At 40.7% G+C, this 23,452-nt stretch overlaps 2 protein-coding genes and 1 pseudogene across 3 annotated transcripts; 1 reads left to right on the top strand and 2 right to left on the bottom strand.

The window, feature by feature from the left end:
• Positions 1–2,288: 2,288 nt before the first annotated feature.
• On the bottom strand, positions 2,289–20,663 carry LOC146460939 (chondroitin sulfate synthase 1-like). 2 transcript variants are annotated; one of them, XR_014857556.1, is made up of 3 exons: positions 19,725–20,663; positions 15,732–17,488; positions 2,289–2,726 (listed from the first exon to the last, which is right to left on the bottom strand). XR_014857556.1 is itself a non-coding variant. In XM_085087736.1 (2 exons), the coding sequence occupies exons 1-2, from the start codon at positions 20,448–20,450 to the stop codon at positions 16,046–16,048; spliced, it is 2,169 nt and encodes a 722-aa protein (XP_084943862.1). In that variant the 5' UTR covers positions 20,451–20,663; the 3' UTR covers positions 15,424–16,045. The 2 variants fall into 2 exon arrangements, 1 of the variants encoding a protein (XP_084943862.1); XM_085087736.1 differs by lacking the exon at positions 2,289–2,726 and having other exon boundaries at positions 15,424–17,488.
• LOC146460941 (chondroitin sulfate synthase 1-like) lies at positions 3,015–7,814 on the bottom strand. The gene is made up of 2 exons (XM_085087646.1): positions 7,089–7,814; positions 3,015–4,473 (listed from the first exon to the last, which is right to left on the bottom strand). Exons 1-2 carry the CDS (start codon positions 7,812–7,814, stop codon positions 3,031–3,033), a joined length of 2,169 nt encoding a protein of 722 aa, XP_084943772.1. The 3' UTR covers positions 3,015–3,030.
• LOC146460940 (chondroitin sulfate synthase 3-like) lies at positions 8,397–11,528 on the top strand (annotated as a pseudogene).
• Positions 20,664–23,452: the final 2,789 nt, after the last annotated feature.

Below are 23,452 nucleotides of genomic sequence, written 5' to 3'. Positions count from 1 at the left end.
TCTGTACAGTCCCCGAAATAATCTCTACCCCTGGAGTGATCTCCAAATTGACCCCGAAATGATCCCCAGATAATTTCCGGAAGGGAATGGCGTGCTTTCACTGCACAATTGAAAACAGTTCTCTCCTTGAACGTCACGCCGGTTGTAAGACTGATAGACATTTTGGACACTGTTTTACAACTTCTTTACTTTCAATATCCGATCTTTGTTTACATTTCCTAATTATGCCTAATGTTTTCTCAATCATCTTGCACATCAAAAGAAAATACAACTATAAAAGTAAAACCTTTTAACAACTTAACAGTTTATTTTCACAGTTATCACAGAATTAATCAGCATTCAGTTTACAGCGCTTACAAAGTCAGTGAACACCGATCGAACCCACCGCCTTCACACGACAAAGTTCATGAAAGAAAACCCAATTATCACATGACAGGATTTGAAGCCGTAACAGAGCCAAAAATATTGAAAAAAGTAAACTTTATCAAAATTGATTTCCAAACCAGTTTAAACTGGAGGGAATGGTGTCCTTTACATGGGTGTGTAATTTGTGTGTAATATCAAAACACTTTCACACTAAAGCGGGATGGTCAAATCTACAGTAGATCTGTACCTTTCAAATGCTCTATTTTCACTGGACCCTTATAACCTCCAATGAGCTGCATTGTTTTTTTTGGGCGAAGAAAAATTTTCTGCTGTTCGTTCTTTTGCCCTCTCGACAATCATGTAATACGTCATACCTCACCCCCCAGATCAACTGCACTTTCATAGCGTCCTCTTTTTTAGCGTTTTTAGTTACACTGTTGATTTTGGACGCTATTTGCTTCATAAACTCCTTGTATTTCGATATCTTAAATAATCTTTTGAAAAGATTAATTGAACTTATTAAAAAAGCAAAGAAGGAAGGACGAGAAGCAACACTGATTTATCACAAACTTGATATTGATGGACAAAGAAATAGACCAAGTGTGACAAAAAATAATAACACCGGCTTGTCGCAACAGAAAGATACGGTTTTGGGCGGCGGAATGCAGCTACACAGCTCTATTCAATGGCGCGGCAAGCACTGAGTGAGCAGGTGTCGCTGTTCTTTTTAAAAACAATTTTTCCTTCAAAATCGTGAAGCAATTTTGTGATGAGGAAGGAATTATCATCGATTTGGTAGTTGGCAAGCTCACCTTAACAATCAGCAACATTTATGCCCCCATCAAAGATGATCCGGCGGTCATCGAAGATATGTCCTTTAAATGCGATGACATAATTTTCGGTCGAGATTTTAGCCTTGTTCTGGACATCATAAAAGACAAAAAGGGAAGGACACAAACGACGTACGAACTCTTTGAAAGTGCTCAAATCCTTTTCATAAATAGATTAATCTTCTTTGTTGAGATAGTGAACAATAGTTGGTAAGGTGGTTTCTTAGAATTAGGTCGGGGGCCGGGCCCGCTTTCATCATATATATTTATTCTCTGTGCAGAGAGGTAAGCGGCTGCCATCCAAAAAAATAGCGAAATTACGGAAACAGTTTTACAGGCAGTGTTGAATGTAAGTTAAGTCAGTTTGCCAACGATACTACTTGGATTTTGGATGGTTCTCGAAAATCGTTTTAACGCTCTTTCATTATACTAGAAAAGCGATTTGGTGAGATCTCAGGCTTAAGACGGTTAATTCAGTGTGAAAAAAACAGAAGCCCTTTGAAAAATGGTATACGTAAGGGTGTAAGGTTTTGTGACGATCAGAAAAAAAAAGGAAAAAGAATTACGAAGAGAAAGTTCGAAATTTATGGAATGACCTTAACGATTGGCACAATGAAAAATTGCAGTTGGCAAGGCCTTAGCCACATCTCAACTGATTTATATCATGTCCTCAATGGCGTCATGCCTTAAATCCTTTAAAGAAACCAATGACCTTTTTGTAAGTTGTTTTAGATTTATCTAATGTTAGAGGAAAATATTATTTTTAACTAGCAACCTAGCATAAAAGGATATCGAACCTCTTGATGTAAAAATTACTCTCGTCCAAGAACTCACTGAGTTATGGACAGATTTAAATTATATAGACTCCTTTGTTTCTCAAACGGATTTTAGTACCGACTCCATATGGAACAACTCAAATTGCAGGCAAGACTTTCGTTTATAAGTACTGGGTTAATACAAGGATGCAGAAAATTGAACTGTAATGATCTTTTGATAAGTGACTCAAGATGGCTAACATAAAACTGTTTTAGAAATAAATTCTGCCCTAAAGTTTCCTTACTTGAATATTATGGAGTGTCCTCTGGCATTAAATGTGCTATAAAGTCATTTGAAGTTGACACTGCCAGGCGACAAAAGCTCAGTCTCAGTGCAAAGATACCAGCTAAGCTGAATTCAACAAACAAACCAAGCCAATTGGCATATAAGGTCTTTATTGATAAGAAATGTACCTGTGCTGAAAAGGGCCAAGGGAAATAGGTTGGGGATTGTGAATCTGAAGATGTGAGGATCTGGACTGGAAGTCAATTTACGTATTACATGGAAAATGCACTATTAGTATGGTACTCACAAACTTCCAGTTTCGGTTCCTCCATGGAAGAATTGCAACAAAATGTTGTATTATATATATGTATTCTTTGATTCCTTTTATTGTATTTCATTGTATCAACTTAAATCATCCACAATACCCGGCGCTGTATCAGAGTACGCCGGTAAGCCCGTGGTACAGTCACTCGCGTCTGTACACAATAACTTACCCTTGAGAAGCTAAACACATTGTACCCACATCTGTACTGAGCTATATTCACAATCATTCTTGCTTCTGATTCGTCTTATTCAATAGCCAGAGTTTTCTATTTGTTCTTGTCCTTGCTCCGAGAGGTTTTTCTACCAGGTACGCCGGTTTTTCCCTCTCCTCCAAAACCAACGTTTTCATATTCCAATTCGATCTGAAAAGTATCCCCAATTGGGTTTCTTCGGTTAATACGTTGACACTTCGATAAAGTGGTTTATTTTATTTTTATTTTATCAAAGCATTTATTGAACGCAAATTCTGTCAGTTTTCTTTCATGGCTAGCATAGCTTTGACCAATGATTTTTGACTAGCCAATCCTGACGCTTGCGATCCCTGACAAAAAGTCATTTGTCGAGCGGGCAGGTTTGGATCACATTTTACAGGATGATAAACATGTATAAGACCAGGATCGGCTGAACGAAACACGTCAATCTTTGTGTGGTTGACAAATTTTTCATACAAATCCACATCTTCCCATCCCCAACCCTTAATGCTTGTGTCAAACCCTCCAACAGCGTGTAGATCTTGATGGTACATGCACGCAGGTCCGAAAGAGTATGTCCTCCAAATTCCTGCATCTTTGACAATGGTGTAATACGAGCCAGGTTTGTTGTTGTTGGTGTGTGATATTTCGGGATCAAACTGACTGAACATTATGGGGAAATAAACTTGTTTACCAAGCATTGTGTTCATTCGACAGCGGTCAATAAACTCGTTGCTGAATATCAAGTCAACATCACATAAGAACAACAAAGCTGTTTGATCAAACTCATCGGCTGCGAGAGAAAGGGCTATCCCGCGGGAAAAATTACCCGCAACGTCAAGCCAGACAAGACCCGCTAGAGGATACTTATCTTGATATTGCTTCATTATGGCTTTGTGCTGGTGAGGAGAGGAAACTGAGGACGAATATGCGACGACAAGCTTTACTCTCAGTTGTGGTTTGAGGCAGACCTCTTCAAAGTTTTTCATGAAGCGACGAAACGTGTCGAGGCGCCCTTCCAAAGGAACAAGAAAGTGCACGTAAGGGGGCATGTAGTTAAGGAGCTCTGCGCTGTATAGCAGGTTTCCAAATGGCAGCTGGCTGTAGAACCATTTATTGTATAAAGTGGAAACTGTCTTTCCGTGGTGTATCTTCTTTTCCTTCTTGACTGTTGCTTGCAGAATGTGTTGAATGCCGTATGTCGGATGAAAGCGTCTGTAACCATAATTTATATTTTGGATATTTATATTCCAAGTATGTTGGGTCCTTCTGACTTCCTCTTTTAAAAGCTCCGTGTTCTTCTCCAATAAATTTTTCAGCTCGATTCTCAGTGCTCCTCGAATGCCAGTCCCGGGAGCTCGTAACATGTCATCAAAGTAGAACGATTTGGAAGTGAACATGTTCCATTGTTCGGTGCTACCAGTAGCCAGTTGATGGTGAAAATCTCTTATATCCTGAAGGTTGACTTTTTGCTGAGAAGGAGTCCATTTTTCTTCAGCTTGTATCAGTCGATCCATGTTTCTTAAAACACGTTGCAGTTTAACAGCGTCATACTGGAGATGTTGAATTCGTTCGCTCATGAAATGCGAGTGTAGGCGGTGCATGTAGGGAGGTTCTTTAATAGGGTGGAGCGTGATGGCATCACAAATGGTCTTCGTGTGCAAATCACCGTGAAAGATTTTTCCCTTCTCAGTGTAGTGGTGAAAGAAAAGCTTGCGTATCTGAAAATCAAAACAAAAAAAATTAAATCAGCTTAAGTGTCTGTCAAATGTGTCAGTATAAACCAACCAGCCCTAGCCTGCAAACAAGTCAGTACGGTTGGTTGTTCGCTGTTATGGTTTTTTAAACTGCAATTTAATTGAAGAGTATTTAAGTATGTAGCACAGCATGCTAGAATTCCAGGGTTACCAACTGAATATGCGTGCAAATCAAAGCATCTGTGTGTACTTTGGTACCTCCCGTACCCCAGATCCAGTGAAAGTTTTGAACGACCTTCCGACCCTGCTACTGGATGCATTGAAGCAAATTGCTTGAAGTGTACAGAATAGATAATTACTTACGACTGAGAGTCCTCTGCACTCCCGAACCCTAGCTATAGTACCCTACATCAATGACTCGGATAAGCTAACCCTATAACCTTTACTGCTTTGAAGAAGTTCAAAGAAAGTAGACGTTCACCAAAAACTGTGAGCCTTGCTTCCATGCAAGTTTCAAGTTTGTTCACTGACTGCCGTTCGTCTTATAATCCTGTCCAAAATGTTGCGGAGAATTCAAAGCCGGCTGTCGGCAAATGCAATCCAGGTTTTGTCCATTTTCGTATACGATTCTAGCTGATTCAATCTGACAATCACTTAAAGCAAGTGACACACTCGGACACCAACCCAAGGTCTGGCCACTACCTTACGCATGCGCACAGCCATATCACCCGGGAAGTGGCAGCCATGGACAGCTGTTTCGGCCTTGTTTGGCTTCGTCAGCATGGCATAGCCGTCGAGCACCGAACGACCAGAAGGACTTGTATCACTCACCCTCTATTGGCTGGGAACCGCATGGCAGTTCTCCCATGGTATGCGCTGGGAAGGTGGATCAGCCTTTACGGCGATCGATGTGTCAGTAAAATCAATAAGACAATCAATTAAGGCAAGTGACACACTCAGACCCCAACCCACGCCAGTACATGATTGTCTTCGTAAAGGCTTATCCACCATCTCAAGGAGAACTACCGAGCAGTTCCCAGCCAACAGCTACCACATATGTGCTGTGGAGCTGTCGCTTAAAGGGATGTTTTCCGCCCGCCTCAGAAGTACAGGGTGCCTGATACACGGCACGGCTATGCCATAGCATTCTCGTCCCTAGAACCCCAAAAGATCGTAGGCTCTTTGAACGAGGATGCTGTCCGTGGGAGCCACTGCCCAGGTGAAAATGCCGGAATATGGCCAGGCCGTGGGTTGGTGTCTGTGCTTTAATTGATTGATTAATCTGCTAAGTTATGAAATGGAGCAAGGTACCGATCCGTTAGTGCCGTTTTTCATTTTAGCTATCAAAGAAAGCGCTTCTCGATATTGAAAGTGGCAGTTTTGGAGACGAGATTGAAGTAATTAAATTTCATGCTTTTCTTAACCTCGTTCTGAGGGTTTTCCCTTGTAAATTGCGCGTTGAGAACGAGGTTGTGCTTTTGCTTATTTTTTGACTTTTTTTGATCGCTTTGCAGTGCCTTTATGGCGGGGAATAATTGAGCTGGTAATAACTACACTTGATAATTTTTAACAAGGAGACGCCCAATTTTGGAATAGTTCCGCAAGTCTATAGAGAATAGGCTGACCAAGGAGAATGGCAATAGTGAAAAACCAAATAACCGAGACATGTGGCTAAGAGAAGGACATCCCGACAGATAAACCAAGTTCCCTCCAGACTGTAATTGTTTTTTTTCTTTGGGGGGGGGGGGGGTGGATAGTGTTCGGATAACATAACCACTTTGTGAAAACTGAGCTCCAGTGCTACAGAAACAAGGAACAATCGTCAACCCAACGTCAACTCAACGTCTGTGGTCTATGTAGTCCAATGCGAAGTGAATAGCCCTAAGTAAATTAGTCAGTCAGTCGGTCAGTCAGCCAGACTGTCTGCGGAGTCTGTCAGTCAGTCGGTTGGTTGGTCGTTCGGTCAGACAGTCAGTCAGTGGGCAATACGTAAGTGTCAAGCAGCACAAAGTATTCACGAGCTTAATGTTTTAAGTGTTTTCGGAAGCAAAGTTTGCCAGATAACTCGTATGTTCTCAAAATACCTTAAAAATAAATCCAGAAATAAAGGAGCATAGCAAAGCTGTGAAACACAAATTTCTTCTTCTTTGGGACGGTCTCCTAATCCAAACGTATAGGTTGGAGTGAAATTTTAAAACATCCAACTGTTTGGGAAAAGATCCGCTTTTCATACACTTGTATTAATAGTGATTTCGCTTAAAAAGGCAAACTCAACACACCTGCAGCGCTCACCAATCATTGACAGCTGCTGCCTTGTAGTTGTATTTCTTGTTTGTCAAGTTTATTTGATCCAAAACAAAAATTACAGAAAAGTGTTCCTAGTTCGATCTGGGACAACTAACTGTTTGTGTCTTTTTAAATTTGGAATGCTTGATAGAGTGGCTCTTGCTTCTAATTATAGTTGTGTCAAGGCTGTACAAACTGTCTCAATTGCCGGACCCAGTTCGCCGAAGCAATCGGTGGACCGAACGGACTAACGAAGGAAGTTAGCCTCCATTTATTGTATGTAACAACGGACAATTGTTTTTGTAATACAAACAAAATTTTGCACAAACTTTGTACTGCTAACTTCAGCTTACCTCATAAGCCCAGGTGCAATGTACTCCCGCGTAACGCTGTATGCATCGACCAACTTCGATGTCTTCGTGTGATGTTGGTGCCGTCTGAAAACAATGCTCTAAGTGTGGTGCAACCTTTTTTAGGACACTTCGGCTCAGAATAACTCCCGGGCCCCCAATACAGTAGTTATCCCCGGGATTCAGGCTCAGCATTCCCATTTCTTCCTTTGCACCCGTCCCCGCGTGTCCCAAATGAATATCGTCGGAACTGTTTAAAGACATTAAGAAGCGAACTAATCTGTCGTTTCGGACGTAGACATCGTCATCTGCTCGCATGAACCATTCATAGTCGTCGATGTGGAAATCGTGCATGTATTTTAGCATCATTAAAGACTTTTTCAGCGGTGGATATGTATCATCAACGCCCGGTAAACTTACAATCGGCAGGCCAAGCGTTTTGCCGGTTTCACCGCTTGAAAAGAATGTCAGTTTTCCGGGAACATTCTTGCCCCAAGTATTATAGACGGCTTTCGCCCGAGTCTCTACTAACTGTTCGGCGGTCATAACACCAACAAAGAGGAAATTACGGCTTCCAAGTTCTTTGGCCAGTGTCCGCGGTCGCATATGACTTGCATAAATCAAATGGCACTGATTCTGCCGTATAAACAACGTAACGTGGAATCCAACCATCATTCCGCAGAGAAGCAGTACACATTGGCTGATCACTGTTCCCATTTTCACCGCCATAATGAAGTTTATGAAATGTGTGATACTTGTACTTGGAGGATGAAAAGGAGGTAAACTGCGTTAACCAAATTTATAACTTAATTGTGTAGAAGTTTATAGGTCGAGAATTTTTCGCCTTCACGGGCTATATTCGGATTTTGACATCATCCACGACAAACAAGGACAGCCCTTGACCGTGGAATTCCTTCTTAGCCGGCGTTCTCGTGGCTGCATTGAATCAAGCCTAGGAACAGGTGTCATGTTTTGCAGAAATCACCACTTCGTTTTTCTGGCATCAAGTGGAATCTTAGCAACACTCAGGTGAAGATGTAGGAAAATTAAATTTGATTGCTTTTTTAAGTTGAACTGATCAATAAAGTTTAACCATTTTGAAGTTCATTTACAGAAAGTTGTCTGTTTTTTTTTATTGCTTTAAAATTCAAAGGCTACAGTCACTCTTATGAAAGCTCTTATCTAGTGTAATTATCTCGTCGGTAAACAATTTGATCAATCTAATCTTCTTTTCATTAAAGGCTTGTCAAAAATCAGAATATTAAATGCCATGCTATAATTACGAAATGGCCAAACGTGCTATAGGTTGCTATGGCCTATGGGAATAAAAAGATCTTAGGCTTGGTAATAAGAGAGAACGGGTGAATAAGTAACATGACCTAAGCCGCACACATGGTGTGCAGTATTTTTTGAAAGGGAAGAATAAAAAGGGAAATTAACAAACGATTCAGAACTGTTGTTTCCCATTGTGGTTATTACCATTGCAACCATACGGCATACCGTGAAGGCTGATCAGTTTAATGGCGAGCCGTGTTTGCTCTAATGTCTCGCTGGTTGTTCTGAGCTGTCTCTCGTACAGTGGCCTGTTTTATTCCTTGGGAAATTCATATTGTTTGACCCTCCTTCGCAAGTGCTTTCAATTAAGTTTCCTCGTATTGAACTGCAAAATTTACCAGACAACTACACATTCAATTAATTTTACACGGGGGTGACGAAGTTGAGTAATATCGAAAATTAAAAATGCGAAGACGTAACCTAGAGGGAAGACGAATTTTGCGCGAAGTTGTGAGATGTGTTTATATCCAAGCAACAGCTGAGACAATTCGTTACGTTAGAGTTCAAACAAGACATTATTGCGAAAAACAAAACAACTAAAGATCAAGCGAAGCTAGAACTTCCTATTGACAATATTACGAATTAAAAGGAGAGAAAACAAAACAATCAGAGTAATAAAAATGTATTACTGCTACATTTAATCTTAATTAAGTCGGTAAAAAATCCTGATAAGATATCACGTTCAACAGAGACGTGTAAAATGACTTAAGGAACACGAACGGATTAATTTATCAATCAGTCTTGGGAAATATGGGCGACCGGCGTGCATCATAACAGAGAAATTCAGAATTTGAAGGGTACTGAGGATCAGTTTCCGTGCGAGATACACTGGGACAACGGCATTCCTTATACTGAATGTTGTGCGTTATTTACTGATTCAGTTTCCTCCCAACTTTTCAAGGAACTAAGGTTTTTCTTGTAATTAGCAATTTCTACATTTCGACCACTTAAGTTTATAGATGTTCGAGCAGTTAAAAAAACACCTTTTAACTGATATAAATTGAGCTTATTAAGACTCCTTTCTTATTTACAGATTGGCAAGCTTTTCTTTCATCACTACACTGAGAAGGGACACTACACTGAGAAGGGAAAAATCCTTCACGGTGATCTGCACACGAAGACCATTCGCGATGCCATCACGCTCCACCCTATTAAAGAACCTCCCTACATGCACCGCCTACACTCGCATTTCATGAACGAACGAATTCAACATCTCCAGCATGACGCTGTTAAACTGCAATGTATTTTAAGAAACATTGATCGACTGATACAAGCTGAAGAAAACTGGCTTCCTTCTCGGCAAAAAATCAACCTTCAGGATATAAGAGATTTTCACCATCAACTGGTTACTGAGAGCACCGAGCAATGGAATATGTTCATTTCCAAATCGTTCTACTTTGATGACATGTTACGAGCTCCCTGGACTGGCATTCGAGGAGCACTGAAGATTGAATTGACCAAAATGTGGAGGAGAACATGGAGCTTTTAAAAGAGGAGGCGAGAAGGACTCCGCACCCTGGACATACGAATATCCAAAAGATAAATTATCGTTACAGACGCTTTCATCCAACATACGGCATTCAGCATATCATGCAGGTAACGGTAAAGACGGAGAAGAAGCCCCGTAATGGTAAGAATGGAACAACTAAACAACACAACAGATGGTTCCATTCCCTGCTGCCATTTGGAAACCGGTTATACAGTTCTGAGCTCCTTAACTACATGCCCCCTTACGTGCACTTTCTTGTTCCTTTGGAAGGGCGACTAGAGACGTTTCGTCGCTTCTTGAAAAACTTTGAAGAGGTCTGCCTCAAACCACAACTGAGAGTAAAGCTTGTCGTCGCATATTCATCCTCAGTTTCCTCTCCTCACCAGCACAAAGCCATAATGAAGCAATATCAAGATAAGTATCCTCTAGCGGGTCTTGTCTGGCTTGACGTTGCGGGTAATTTTTCCCGCGGGATAGCCCTTTCTCTCGCAGCCGATGAGTTTGATCAAACAGCTTTGTTGTTCTTATGTGATGTTAACTTGATATTCAGCAACGAGTTTATTGATCGCTGTCGAATGAACACAATGCTTGGTAAACAAGTTTATTTCCCGATAATGTTCAGTCAGTTTGATCCTGAAATATCACACACCAACAACAACAGACCTGGCTCGTATTACACCATCGTCAAAGATTCAGAAATTTGGAGGACATACTCTTACGGACCTGCGTGCATGTACCATCAAGATCTACACGCTGTTGGAGGGTTTGACACAAGCATTAAGGGCTGGGGATGGGAAGATGTGGATTTGTATAAAAAAATTGTCAACCACATAAAGATTGACGCGTTTCGTTCAGCCGATCCTGGTCTTATACATGTTTATCATCCTGTAAAATGTGATCCAAACCTGCCCGCTCGACAAATGACTCTTTGTCAGGGATCGCAAGCATCGGGGTTAGCTAATCAAAAATCATTGGTCAAAGCTATGCTAAAAACATATCACCAGAACGAAGGAAAAATGATTAGTAGCAAGAACATCAAGACAATCAAAAATATTATGTCAAGGAAGAAGATTTTAAGAAAAACGTAATGTTCATAATTGTGCCGGTTAACGTATACGTAAGTGGGCATTTGCAGTTGAATCAGAGCTAAGAAGACAGTACTGACGAGAAAGCGGAAATCAGCGAAATGTCACGGCAGTTCTTGAGCTTGAAACACTTTCGTCGTAAAGAAAAATATGATTTGTCCTCTACGAAAAAGTATGACATGTCCCCTACCCCTCCCCCTCAAACGCAAAATAAAGGGGCACCAAACAGTTCATTTGGGTGGATATCTGCTAGGATGGCCGCGGGACTTAAACTTGATTTGATTGATTGATTAATTGATTGATTTAAACTAATATTAACAAGGGAGTCCTTTCGCAAATGCAGTTATCAAAGGGGCCATTTAAGTGTGCCAAGCAGAACTACACCAAACAGTTCTCATTATAAAATAAATAGGGGATATTACACGGCGGTGCGAAGACGTGAATTTTATTTTCGAGTGGTTAAAACAATGTTTTGTGAAGGAGCGCAGCGAGTGAGTAAAATATTGTTCTAACGTAAGAAAATAAAATTCATATCTTCAAATTTACCGCCTGCCATTTTCACCGAGTGTTTGCGCAAACAATCATGAAAAAGCGGGAAATGACGTCATCAATATCCTTACTAGTGAGGATATGGAAAATACGCCACTTGGGTCCCGGATGTAGTTTCGTATGAATTTGACGAGTGGTTTTTTTTCTAGTAAAACTCTTGTGTTCATATGATAAAAATTACTTATTTTGGTCTAAAATAGGGTTTGGTGAACCGAGCAGCACTCCCCCATCAACTGATTCCTTGGAGTACCCCTCCCCTCGGGCACATGACTTGATAGTGGTGTGATTCTCTGTAGAAAGTGTGAGTTATGCAATTAAAACGTGTGTAAAATTGACGAGTAGCTTCATATACTGTAATATTCCTCAGATATTCTAAAAGTCCTCAAGCGGATGACACTGCACAACGTGTTGATAGATGGCTACCTGACTAGACTAGCCCTTTTCGCTAAAGCAACTGTAATAGGCATTAACACATTGTAAACTGCTTCATATTTTTCGTTGTTGATAAAAAATAAATTTAACTTACCAGGTTTTGTTTTTTGTTATTGCTGTTGTTAGGAAGCATAGTATGTAGTAGAAAATACACGTGGATGGAAAAATACTAGTTTTTTGAATGATCAAATTTGTTTTCAGTCAGTATTTGATAACATGATTTCCTGGTATTCTCGAATCGTTGCATAGAAAAATGTTCCTCTCTATAATAAACCAGTACGTCGAACGATCAAGAAACGCCGGATCTCTCCGACACAGGGTGTACTGAGAGACAAAGTGTAAGCACACAACGAAATCCTAGCCCTCGAACATTGTCAAAATTGACCATGTAACAGCAGCCTGTGATGGTTAACACCTGAGTGGTTGGAATTCATGTGGTACACGGTCATCAGAGTTAACAGTCATACAGCATGTGAAATATTTATTTTCAATGCCAAAAAAACAATCCCGCCTGCATTTCCGCTACATTCTCCTAGCGCCCTCGGAGATTTCCTAGACCTCGGAGAACGCTTGTACAGTCCCCGAAATAATCTCTAGGCCCTGGAGTCATCTCCACTGAAATTGACCCCGAAATATCCCCAAATAATTTCCGGAAGGGAATGGCGTGCTTTCACCGCAGAATTGAAAACAGTTCTCTCCTTAAATCTCCTTGAACGAAGTGCCGGTTTTAAGACTTATAGACATTTTGGACAACTTCTTTACTCTCAGGGGCTGTTTACATGGAGGGAGGAAGATCCTAGCACTAGGAAGATCCTAGAAGGTGGATCAACTTTTCGTTCTGTTTATATGCAGAAATTTCGGTCGGAGTGGTTACCAAGTGGAGAAGGAAAAAAAGAAAAATTGTCGGCCTTTAGCATCTAAACACTCGGCTGCCTCCATATTTGTTCGTTTTTGACCCTAGTACTAGGATCTTCCGAGCGAAGGTAGTTTAGATGGAGCTAGGATCTTCCTATCTCTCAGGTAGGAAGATCCTATCTCTAGGAAGATCCTAGCACTAGGGCCAAGTACAACTTTTTGCATGTAAACTGAATACAGAAAACATATGGCGCTGGGATGATCCGCCTTCTAGGATCTTCCTAGTGCTAGGATCTTCCTCCCTCCATGTAAAGCAGCCCCTCAATATCCGATCTTTGTTCACATCTCCTCATCATACCTAATGCTTTCTCAACCATCTTGTACATCAGAAGAAAATACAACTATAAAGGTAAAACGTTTTAACAACTTAACAGTTTATATTGACAATTAGCACAGAATTTATCAGCGTTCAGTTTACAGCAGTTACAAACTCAGTGAACACCGATCGAACCCACCGCCTTCATACAACAAAGTTCATGAAAGAAAACCCAATTATCACATGACAGGATTTGAAGCCGCAACTGAGTCAAATATATTGACAAAAGTAAACTTTATCAAAATTGATTTCCAAACCAGTTTAAACTGGAAGGAATGATGTCGTTTACATGGGCGTGTAATTTGTGTGTAATATCAAAGCACTTTCACTAAAGCGGGATGGTCAAATCTACAATAGATCTGCACCTTTTAAAGGCTCTATTTTCACTCAGTGGACCCTTATAACTTCCAATGAGCTGCATTGTCTTTTTTGGGCGAGGAAAAATTTTCTGCTGTTCGTTCTTTTGCCCTCTCGACAATCATGTAATACGTCACAAACGGTGCAGGTCGCCCCCAGATCAACTGCACATTCACATCATCCTCTTTTTTTAGCGTTTTTAGTTACACTGTTGATTTTGGACGCTATTTGCTTCATAAACACCTTGTATTTCGATATCTTAAATAGTCTTTTGAAAAGATTAATTGAACTTATTAAAGAAGCAAAGAAGGAAGGACGAGAAGCAACACTGATTTATCACAAACTTGATATTGATGGAGAAAGAAATAGACCAAGTGTCACAAAAAATAATAACACCGGCTTGTCGTAACAGAAAGATACGGTTTTGGGCGGCGGAATGGAGCTACAGAGCTCTATACAGTGGCGCGGCAAGCAAGTGAGCAGGTGTCGCTGTTCTTTTTAATAACAATTTTTCGTTCAAAATTTTGAAGCAATTTTGTGATGAGAAAGGAATTATCATCGATTTGGTAGTTGGCGAGTTCACCTTGACAATCACCAACATTTATGCCCCCATCAAAGATTATCCGGCGGTAATCGAAGATCAGTGTCCTTTAAATGCGATGAAATAATTTTCGGTCAAGATTTTAGCCTTGTTCTGGACATCCTAAAAGACAAAAAGGGAAGGACGCAAACGACATACGAACTCTTTGAAAGTGGTCAAATCTTTTCGCATGTTTTCGGGGGAATTCGGATTTAACGTCTTCCATAAATAGATTAATCTTCTTTGTTGTGATAGTGAACAATAGTTGGTAAGGTGGTTTCTTAGAATTAGGTAGGGGGCCGGTAAGAAATGGCTACCTGCTTTCATCATATATATCTATTCTCTGTGCAGAGAGGTAAGCGGCTGCCATCCACAAGAATAGCGAAATTACGGAAACAGTTTTGCAGGCAGTGTTGAATGTAAGTTAAGTCAGTTTGCGGACGATACTACTTGGATTTTGGATGGTTCTTGAAAATCGCTTTAACGCTCTTTCAATATGCTAGAAAAACGATTTGGTGACATCTCAGGCTTAAGAAGGTTAATTCTGTGTGAAAAAAACAGAAGCCCTTTGAAAAATGGTATACGTAAGGGTGTTAGGTTTTGTGACGATCAGAAAAAAAAGGAAAAAGAATTACAAAGAGAAAGTTCGAAATTGTGGAATGTCCTTAACAATTGGCACAATGAAACATTGCAGTTGGCAAAGCTTTAGCCACATCTCAACTGGTTTATGTCATGCCGTCAATGGCGTCATGCCTTAAATCCTTTAAAGAAACCAATGACCTTTTTTGTAAGTTGTTTTAGATTTATCTAATGTTAGAGGAAAATATTGTTTTTAACTAGCAACCTAGCACAATAGGATGTCGAAACTCTTGATGTAAAACTCACTGAGTTATGGACGGATTTGAATTGTAGAGTCTACTTTGGTTCTCAAACGGATTTTAGCACCGACCCCATGTGGAACAACTCAAATTGCAGGCAAGACTATCGTTTATAAGTACTGGGTTAATACAAGGATGCAGAACATTGCACTGTAATGATCTTTTGATAAGTGACTCAATATTACTAACATACAACTGTTTTAGAAATAAATTCTGCCCTAAAGTTTCCTTTCTTGAATATTATGGAGTGTCCTCTGGCATTAAATGTGCTATAAAGTCGTTGAAGTTGACACTCCCAGGCGACAAAAGCTCAGTCTCAGTGAAAAGATATCAACTAAGCTGAATTCAACAAACAAACAAACAAACAAACCGAGCCAATTGGCATATAAGATCTTTATTGATAAGAAATGTACCTCTGCTGAAAAGGGCCAAGGAAAATAGGTTGGGGATTATGAATCTGAAGATGTGAGGATCTGGACTGGAAGTCAATTTACGTATTACATGGGAAATGCACTTTTAGCATGGAACTCACGAACTTCCAGTTTCGGTTCCTCCATGGGGGAATTGCAACAAAATGTTGTATTATGCATTCTTTGATTCCTTTTATTTTATTTCATTGTATCAACTTAAATCATCCACAATACCCGGCGCTGAATCAGAGTACGGTAAGCCCGTGGTGCAGTCACTCGCGTCTGTACACAATAACTTACCCTTGAGAAGCTAATCACATTGTACCCGTAGCTGTACTGAGCTATATTCACAATCTGATATATTTATTTTCATTCTTGCTTCTGATTCGTCTTATTTAATAGCCAGAGTTTTCTATTTGTTCTTGTCCTTGCTCCAAGAGGTTTTTTTTCCGGGTACGCCGGTTTTCCCTCTCCTCCAAAACCAACGTTTGCATATTCCAATTCAATCTGAAGAGTATCCGCAATTAGTTTTCTTCGCTAAATACGTTGACACTTCGATAAAGTGGTTTATCTTATTTTTATTTTATCAAAGTGTTTATTGAACATAAATTATGTCATTTTTCTTTCATGGCTAGCATAGCTTTGGCCAATGATTTTTGACTAGCTAATCCTGACGCTTGCGATCCCTGACAAGAAGTCATTTGTCGAGCGGGCAGGTTTGGATCACATTTTACAGGATGATAAACATGTATAAGACCAGGATCGGCTGAACGAAACACGTCAATCTTTGTGTGGTTGACAAATTTTTTATACAAATCCACATCTTCCCATCCCCAGCCCTTAATGCTTGTGTCAAATCCTCCAACAGCATGTAGATCTTGATGGTACATGCACGCAGGTCCGTAAGAATATGTCCTCCAAATTCCAGAATCTTTGACAATGGTGTAATACGAGCCAGGTTTGTTGTTGTTGGTGTGTGATATTTCAGGATCAAACTGACTGAACATTATCGGGAAATAAACTTGTTTACCAAGCATTGTGTTCATTCGACAGCGGTCAATAAACTCGTTGCTGAATATCAAGTCAACATCACATAAGAACAACAAAGCTGTTTGATCAAACTCATCGGCTGCGAGAGAAAGGGCTATCCCGCGGGAAAAATTACCCGCAACATCAAGCCAGACAAGACCCGCTAGAGGATACTTATCTTGATATTGCTTCATAATGGCTTTGTGCTGGTGAGGAGAGGAAACTGAGGACGAATATGCGACGACAAGCTTTACTTTCAGTTGTGGTTTGAGGCAGACCTCTGCAAAGTTTTTCATGAAGCGACGAAACGTCTCTAGTCGCCCTTCCAAAGGAACAAGAAAGTGCACGTAAGGGGGCGTGTAGTTAAGGGGCTCAGCGCTGTGTAGCAGGTTTCCAAATGGCAACTGGCTGTAGAACCATTTATTGTATAAAGCGGAAACTGTCTTCCCGTGGCGTGTCGTCTTTTCCTTCTTGACTGTTGCTTGCATAATGTGTTGAATGCCGTATGTCGGATGAAAGCGTCTGTAACCATAATTTATATTTTGGATATTTATATTCCAAGTATGTTGGGTCCTTCTGACTTCCTCTTTTAAAAGCTCCATGTTCTTCTCCAGTACATTTTTCAGCTCGATTCTCAGTGCTCCTCGAATGCCAGTCCCAGGAGCTCGTAACATGTCGTCAAAGAAGAATGATTTGGAAGTGAACATGTTCCATTGTTCAGTGCTACCAGTAGCCAGTTGATGGTGAAAATCTCTTATATCCTGAAGGTTAAGTTTTTGCTGAGTAGGAAGCATGTGTTCTTCTGCTTGTATCAGTCGATCCATGTTTCTTAACACACGTTGCAGTTTAACAGCGTCATGCTGGAGATGTTGAATTCGTTCGTTTATGAAATGCGAGTGCAGGCGGTGCATGTAGGGAGGTTCTTTAATAGGGTGGAGCGTGATGGCATCGCGAATGGTCTTCGTGTGCAAATCACCGTGAAAGATTTTTCCCTTCTCAGTGTAGTGGTGAAAGAAAAGCTTGCGTATCTGAAAATCAAAACAAAAAATTAAATCAGCTTAAGTGTCTGTCAAAATGTGTCAGTATAAACCAACCAGCCCTAGCCTGCAAATAAGTCAGTACGGTTGGTTGTTCGCTGTTAAAGTTCAGTGTAATTCAATTCAAGAGTATTTAAGTATGTAGCACATCATGCTAGAATTACAGGGTTGTAACGAGGACGTATGGTACCAATATGCGTGCAAATCAAAGCATGTGTGTGTACTCTGGTGCCTCCCGTACCCCAGATCCAGTGAAAGTATTTAACGACCTTCCGACCCTGCTGCTGGATGCATTGAAGCAATTTCCCTAAGTGTACAGAATAGATAATTACTTACGACGTAAGAGGCTGAGAGTCCTCTGCACTCACGGACCGTAGATATAGTACCCTACATCAATGACTCAAATAAGCTAACCCTATAATCTTTACTGCCTTGAAGAAGTTCAAAGAAAGTCAAATAAACGTTCACCAAAAACTGTGAGCTTTGCTTCCATGCAAGTTTCAAGTCTGTTCGCAAGTGACATACTTGGACACCAACCCACGGTCTGGCCAGTACCTTACGTATGCGCACAGCCATATCACCCGGGAAGTGGCAGCTATGGACAGCTGTTTCGGCCTTGTTAGGCTTCATCAACATGGCATAGCCTTCGAGCACCGAACGACCAGAACGACTTGTATCAGACACCCTCTGTTGGCTGGCAACCGCGTGGCAGTTCTCCCACGGCATGGGTTGAGTAGATGGATAAAATGGTAAAATGAATAAGACAATCAATTAAGGCAAGTGACACACTCAGACACCAACCCACGCCGGTACATGACTGTCTTCGTAAGGCTTGCCCACCATCTCAACGTATGCCGTGGGAAGAACTGCCGTGCGGTTCCCAGCCAATAGCTACCACATTTGTGCTGCGGAGCTGTCGCTCAAAGGGATGTTTTCCACCCGCCTCGGCAGTACAGGGTGCCTGATACGCGGCACGGCTATGCCATAGCATTCTCGTCCCTGGAGCCCCAAAAGATCGTAGGCCCTTCGAACGAGGAACGCTGTTCGTGGAAGCCACTGCCCAGGTGAAAATGCCGGAATATGGCCAGGCTGTGGGTTGGTGTCCGTGCTTTAATTGATTGATTTAATCTGCTAAGTTATGAAGAGGAGCAAGGTACTGATCCGTTAGTGCCGTTTTTTCATTTTAGCTAACAAAGAAAGCGCTTCCCGATATTGAAAGTAGCAATTTAGGAGACGAGATTGAAGTAATTAAATTCCATGCTTTTCTTAACCTCGTTCTGAGGGTTTTCCCTTGTAAATTGCGCCTTGAGAACGAGGTTGTGCTTTTGCATATTTTTTACACTTTTTGATCGCTTAGCAGTGCGTTTATGGCGGGGAATAATTGAGCTGGTAATAACTACACTTGATAACTTTTAACAAGGAGACGCCCAATTTGGGAATAGTTCCGCAAGTCTATAGGGAATAGGCTGACCTAGCAGAATCACAATAGTGAAAAACGAAATAACCGAGACATATGGCTAAGAGAAGGACACCCCGACTGTTAAACCAAGTTCCCTCCAGACGGTAATTGTTTTTTTTTTCTTTTTTTTTTTTTGGGGGGGGGGGGGGGGTAGTGTGCGGATAACATAACCACTTTGTGAAAAGCTCCAGCGCTACAGAAACAAGGAACAATCAACCTTATAAATAAATCCCAGAAATAAAGGAGCATAGCATAGCTGTGAAACACAAATTTCTTATTCTTTAAGAGGGCTCCTGATCCATACATATAGGTTGGAGTGCAATTTTAAAACATCCAGCTGTTTGAGAAAATATCTTTTCATACACTTGTATTAATAGTGATTTCGCTTGAAAAGGCAAACTCAACACACCTGCAGCGCTCACCAATCATTGACAGCTGCTTCCTTGTAGTTGTATTTCTTGTTTGTCCAGTTTATTTGATCAAAAACAAAATTTACAAAAAAGTGTTCCTAGTTCAATCTGGAACTACTAACTGTTTGTGTCTTTTTAATTTGGAATGCTTGATAGAGTGGCTCTTGCTTCTAATTATAGTGGTGTCAAGGCTGTACAAACTGTCCCAATTGCCGGACCCAGTTCGCTGAAGCAACTAGTGGACTGAACTGACTAACAACGAAAGTTAGCCTCCATTTATTGTATGTAACAACGGACAATTGTTTTTGTAATACAAACAAAATTTTGTACAAACTTTGTACTGCTAACTTTGGCTTACCTCATAAGCCCAGGTGCAATGTACTCCCGCGTAACGCTGTATGCATCGACCAACTTCGATGTCTTCGTGTGATGTTTGTGCCGTCTGAAAACAATGCTCTAAGTGTGGTGCAACCTTTTTTAGGACACTTCGGCTCAGAATAACCCCCGGGCCCCCAATACAGTAGTTATCCCCGGGATTCAGGCTCAGCATTCCCATTTCTTCCTTTGCACCCGTCCCCGCGTGCCCCAGATGAATATCGTCGGAACTGTTTAAAGACATTAAGAAGCGAACTAATCTGTCGTTTCGGACGTAGACATCGTCATCTGCTCGCATGAACCATTCATAGTCGTCGATGTGGAAATCGTGCATGTATTTTAACATCATTAAAGACTTTTTCAGCGGTGGATATGTATCATCAACGCCCGGTAAACTCACAATCGGCAGGCCAAGCGTTTTGCCAGTTTCACCGCTTGAAAAGAATGTCAGTTTTCCGGGAACATTCTTGCCCCAAGTATCATAGACGGCTTTTGCTCGAGTCTCTACTAACTGTTCGGCGGTCATAACACCAACAAAGAGGAAATTACGGCTTCCAAGTTCTTTGGCCAGTGTCCGCGGTCGAATATGACTTGCATAAATCAAATGGCATTGATTCTGCCGGATAAACAACGTAACGTGGAATCCAACCATCATTCCGCAGAGAAGCAGTACACATTGGCTGATTACTGTTCCCATTTTCACGGCCATAATGAAGTTTATGAAATGTGTGATTTTGAATCTAGCATTCAAAAAGTACTTGGAGGATGAAAAGGAGGTAAACTGCGTTAACCAAATTTATAACTTAATTGTGTAGAAGTTTATAGGTCGAGAATTTTTCACTTTCACGGGCTATATTCGGATTTTGACATCATCCACGACGAACAAGGAAAGCCCTGACCGTGGAATTCCTTCTTAGCCGGCGTTTTCGTGGCTGAATTGAATCGAGCCTAGGGACAGGTGTCATGTTTTGCAGAAATTCCACTTCGTTTTTCTCGCATCAAGATGAATCTTAGCAACACGCAGGTGAAGATGTAGGGAAATTTAATTCGATTGCTTTTTTAAGTTGGACAGATCAATAAAGTTTAACCATTTTGAAGTTCATTTACAGAGAGTTGTCTGTTTTTTTTATTGCTTCAAAATTCAAAGGCTACAGTCACTTTTATGAAAGCTCCTATCTTGTGTAATTATCTAGTCGGTAAACAATTTGCTCAATCTAATCTTTTTTTCATTAAAGGCTTGTCAAAAATGAGAATATTAAATGCCATGCTATAATTACGAAATGGCCAAACGTGTAATAGGTTGCTATGGCCTACATGTATGGGAATAAAAAAATCTTAGCATGGACTTGGTAACAAGAGAGAACGGGTGAATAAGGAAGAATTACATGACCTAAGCCGGAGTATTTTTTGAAAGGGAAGAATAAAAAATGAAATTAACAAACGATTCTGCATAACCGTTGTTTCCCATCGTGATTAAATTACCATTGCAACCACGCAGCATACCGTGAAGGCTGATTAGTTTAATGGCGAGCCGTGCTTGTTCCAATGTCTCGCTGGGTGTTAGCTGTCTTTATAAAATATTTGACATAGTAGGCGCGCTCTCATTGGTCGATAGGTGTGTTTAGATGAGAGTATGTAAACACAGTTGTGACGTCACGCTTTCTGTGTCTCCCGGCACAATTTGAAAACATTCAAAGCTTTCGTAAGACTCAGTCGCAAAGTAATTTCAAGTACAACTGGTAAAGAAATGGAGAAAAATTTCCCAAAATTTTGATCGGGGTTTGCCTATCTCCTCCTCCCTGAGCCCGAGGGAAAAAAAGGAAACGAAAGAAGAACCACAGCGCTTTGCCTGCCTCGCTAGACGACCTCGTCGAGCGAGCTCAAGTGAAGACGACAAAATATGCAACAAATACGCAGTAAACGTTTTTCAAGGTAATTTTTACATCTGAGTTCCACAATAACATTCTCTAAAGGACATTCTTTATTCAAAAAATGTACACCTAAACGAACACCAAACTATATGCTACAGACTATAAATGTTTCAAATCAAACTTTGTACGGCCGGTTGCCGTGTTTTAGACTACGAGTTTCCTCAGGGATAGTAGGCTGATTTAGCAACAGAACGGGAACGTCAGTTGACAACGGCGCGCGCATCAATAATGCCCACATATAGTCAATCTCGTCCCCAGAGCCCGCGCACGTTTCAGGCCAGCGGTGGCCCTGGGCTAATCAGAAACCGGAAGCAAGGATCCAGGAGGGAGAGGTCAACTCGTGGGCATGATACGGGCCATCATGACGTCACTTCCTGTGAAGCGCGGGATTTTGTCCAGTTTCGAAAATGGCGCTGGTGATTTTATTGCATCAAACGACTTTTTTTTCCAGCCAGGCTCCGGATGGGGTTTGTTTTCTTGCTGAATAGATTTTTAATCTTCTTTTCTCGATATAGGTAAGTGTTCATTTATTTTCAACCCATTAATTATGCTGAAATTATTGCAGTGAAGAGTTACGTGTACTTGCGCTGATCGGAAAAGCTGAGATTGTCCGCGCCAGAAAAATTACATCTTATTAATTATACAAAGTACTGGTGAAACTGACATTTGGCTCGGGACGAGGTCAAATCTTAGTGAAAACGTTCCAGTTGAGATTAGTAGGTTATATTCAACTGTAAAAATGATCAGTGCGTTTGTTTCGCCGAGTGAAAAACAGTGAAAATTATAAGTTTGTGTTTATTGCTGAAACTTGACCTGAAGTTATAAAATTTGCCTCTACTATTATCAAAATAATTGATAGATACAAAATGATGATTCAAAGGAGTTTATGTTAATTTACCCATGCCATTTAACCTTTGTAAAGAAGACTTTTGCTGAGCAACCTAGAATTTTGAAAAAAGCTTGCAAAATATGCGGACGCCCGAGGAAACGGACTTTCTTTTAAACTGATAATTACTTTTTGCGAGAAATTTCTCGAAATTTCACACCAAATCGTGTACTCCTGACTCAGTTTTCTGCCCAAACATATTCACAATATCTTCAGCTTTCTCTAGATCTCCAATACGGAGACATCTTGTCATAGAAATAAACTTATGATCCACAAAGAGACGATAAATGCTGTGTTTCAGTTGATTTACATTAGTAAGATGATGAAAGAGTTGAAGTTGAATTAAACTTAAGTACTAGTCCAGTGAGTAATTGAACCCGCCTTATGTATTCCAAACCTGTGAGAAAAAAACTTGTGCATTGCCACTAGAATTTTGATGTTTAGATACAGAATGTTTGGACTATTTTGCCTTGAAGCTGGCGTCAGCCGCTCGGCCTCGCAAGGAAAGTCTTGTCATATTTGCCTGTTTTTGTGAAATAATTAAGCAAAAAAAGCAAACCCCATCGCCCATTAACAATTACCAACTGGCAAATTACTTAGTACTGAAGGGTTCTTTGCAACGTAGCTTTTCCGATAGCTGGAGAAAAAAAGTGTTTTCGCCTTTCTTTTCGCGAGCGCTCGGCCAGACAGTACCGGAGAAATGCGTTTAAACCCACTGATCATTTTTATTAAGTTGTTAGATAATTGTTTTTAATGGCCAATCGAAAGCTCTTAACCGCTGTAAGATCCCACTTTTCCCTCCTTGTAAAATTATTTTGGATTCTCAAGTTATCTTTCTTCAAAGAGGCGCAGGCCGTCACTGTTTTGTCGCATTTGCTATCAACCAGTGTCAAA

The sequence above is a fragment of the Pavona decussata genome, unplaced genomic scaffold (assembly GCF_977016875.1).
Source record: "Pavona decussata unplaced genomic scaffold, jaPavDecu1.1 SCAFFOLD_207, whole genome shotgun sequence".
Classification (NCBI taxonomy): domain Eukaryota; kingdom Metazoa; phylum Cnidaria; class Anthozoa; order Scleractinia; family Agariciidae; genus Pavona; species Pavona decussata.
The sequence above is the reverse complement of the archived record's forward strand: the minus strand, read 5'-3'. Positions and strand labels throughout refer to the sequence as shown.

Coding starts and splice junctions, on each gene's coding strand:
- LOC146460941 (XM_085087646.1), bottom strand. CDS start 7,814: ATGGCGGTGAAAATGGGAACAGTGATCAGCCAATGTGTACTGCTTCTC. Junction 4,474..7,088: donor ATTGCACCTGGGCTTATGAG/GTAAGCTGAAGT, acceptor TTTGATTTTCAG/ATACGCAAGCTTTTCTTTCA.
- LOC146460939 (XM_085087736.1), bottom strand. CDS start 20,450: ATGGCCGTGAAAATGGGAACAGTAATCAGCCAATGTGTACTGCTTCTC. Junction 17,489..19,724: donor ATTGCACCTGGGCTTATGAG/GTAAGCCAAAGT, acceptor TTTGATTTTCAG/ATACGCAAGCTTTTCTTTCA.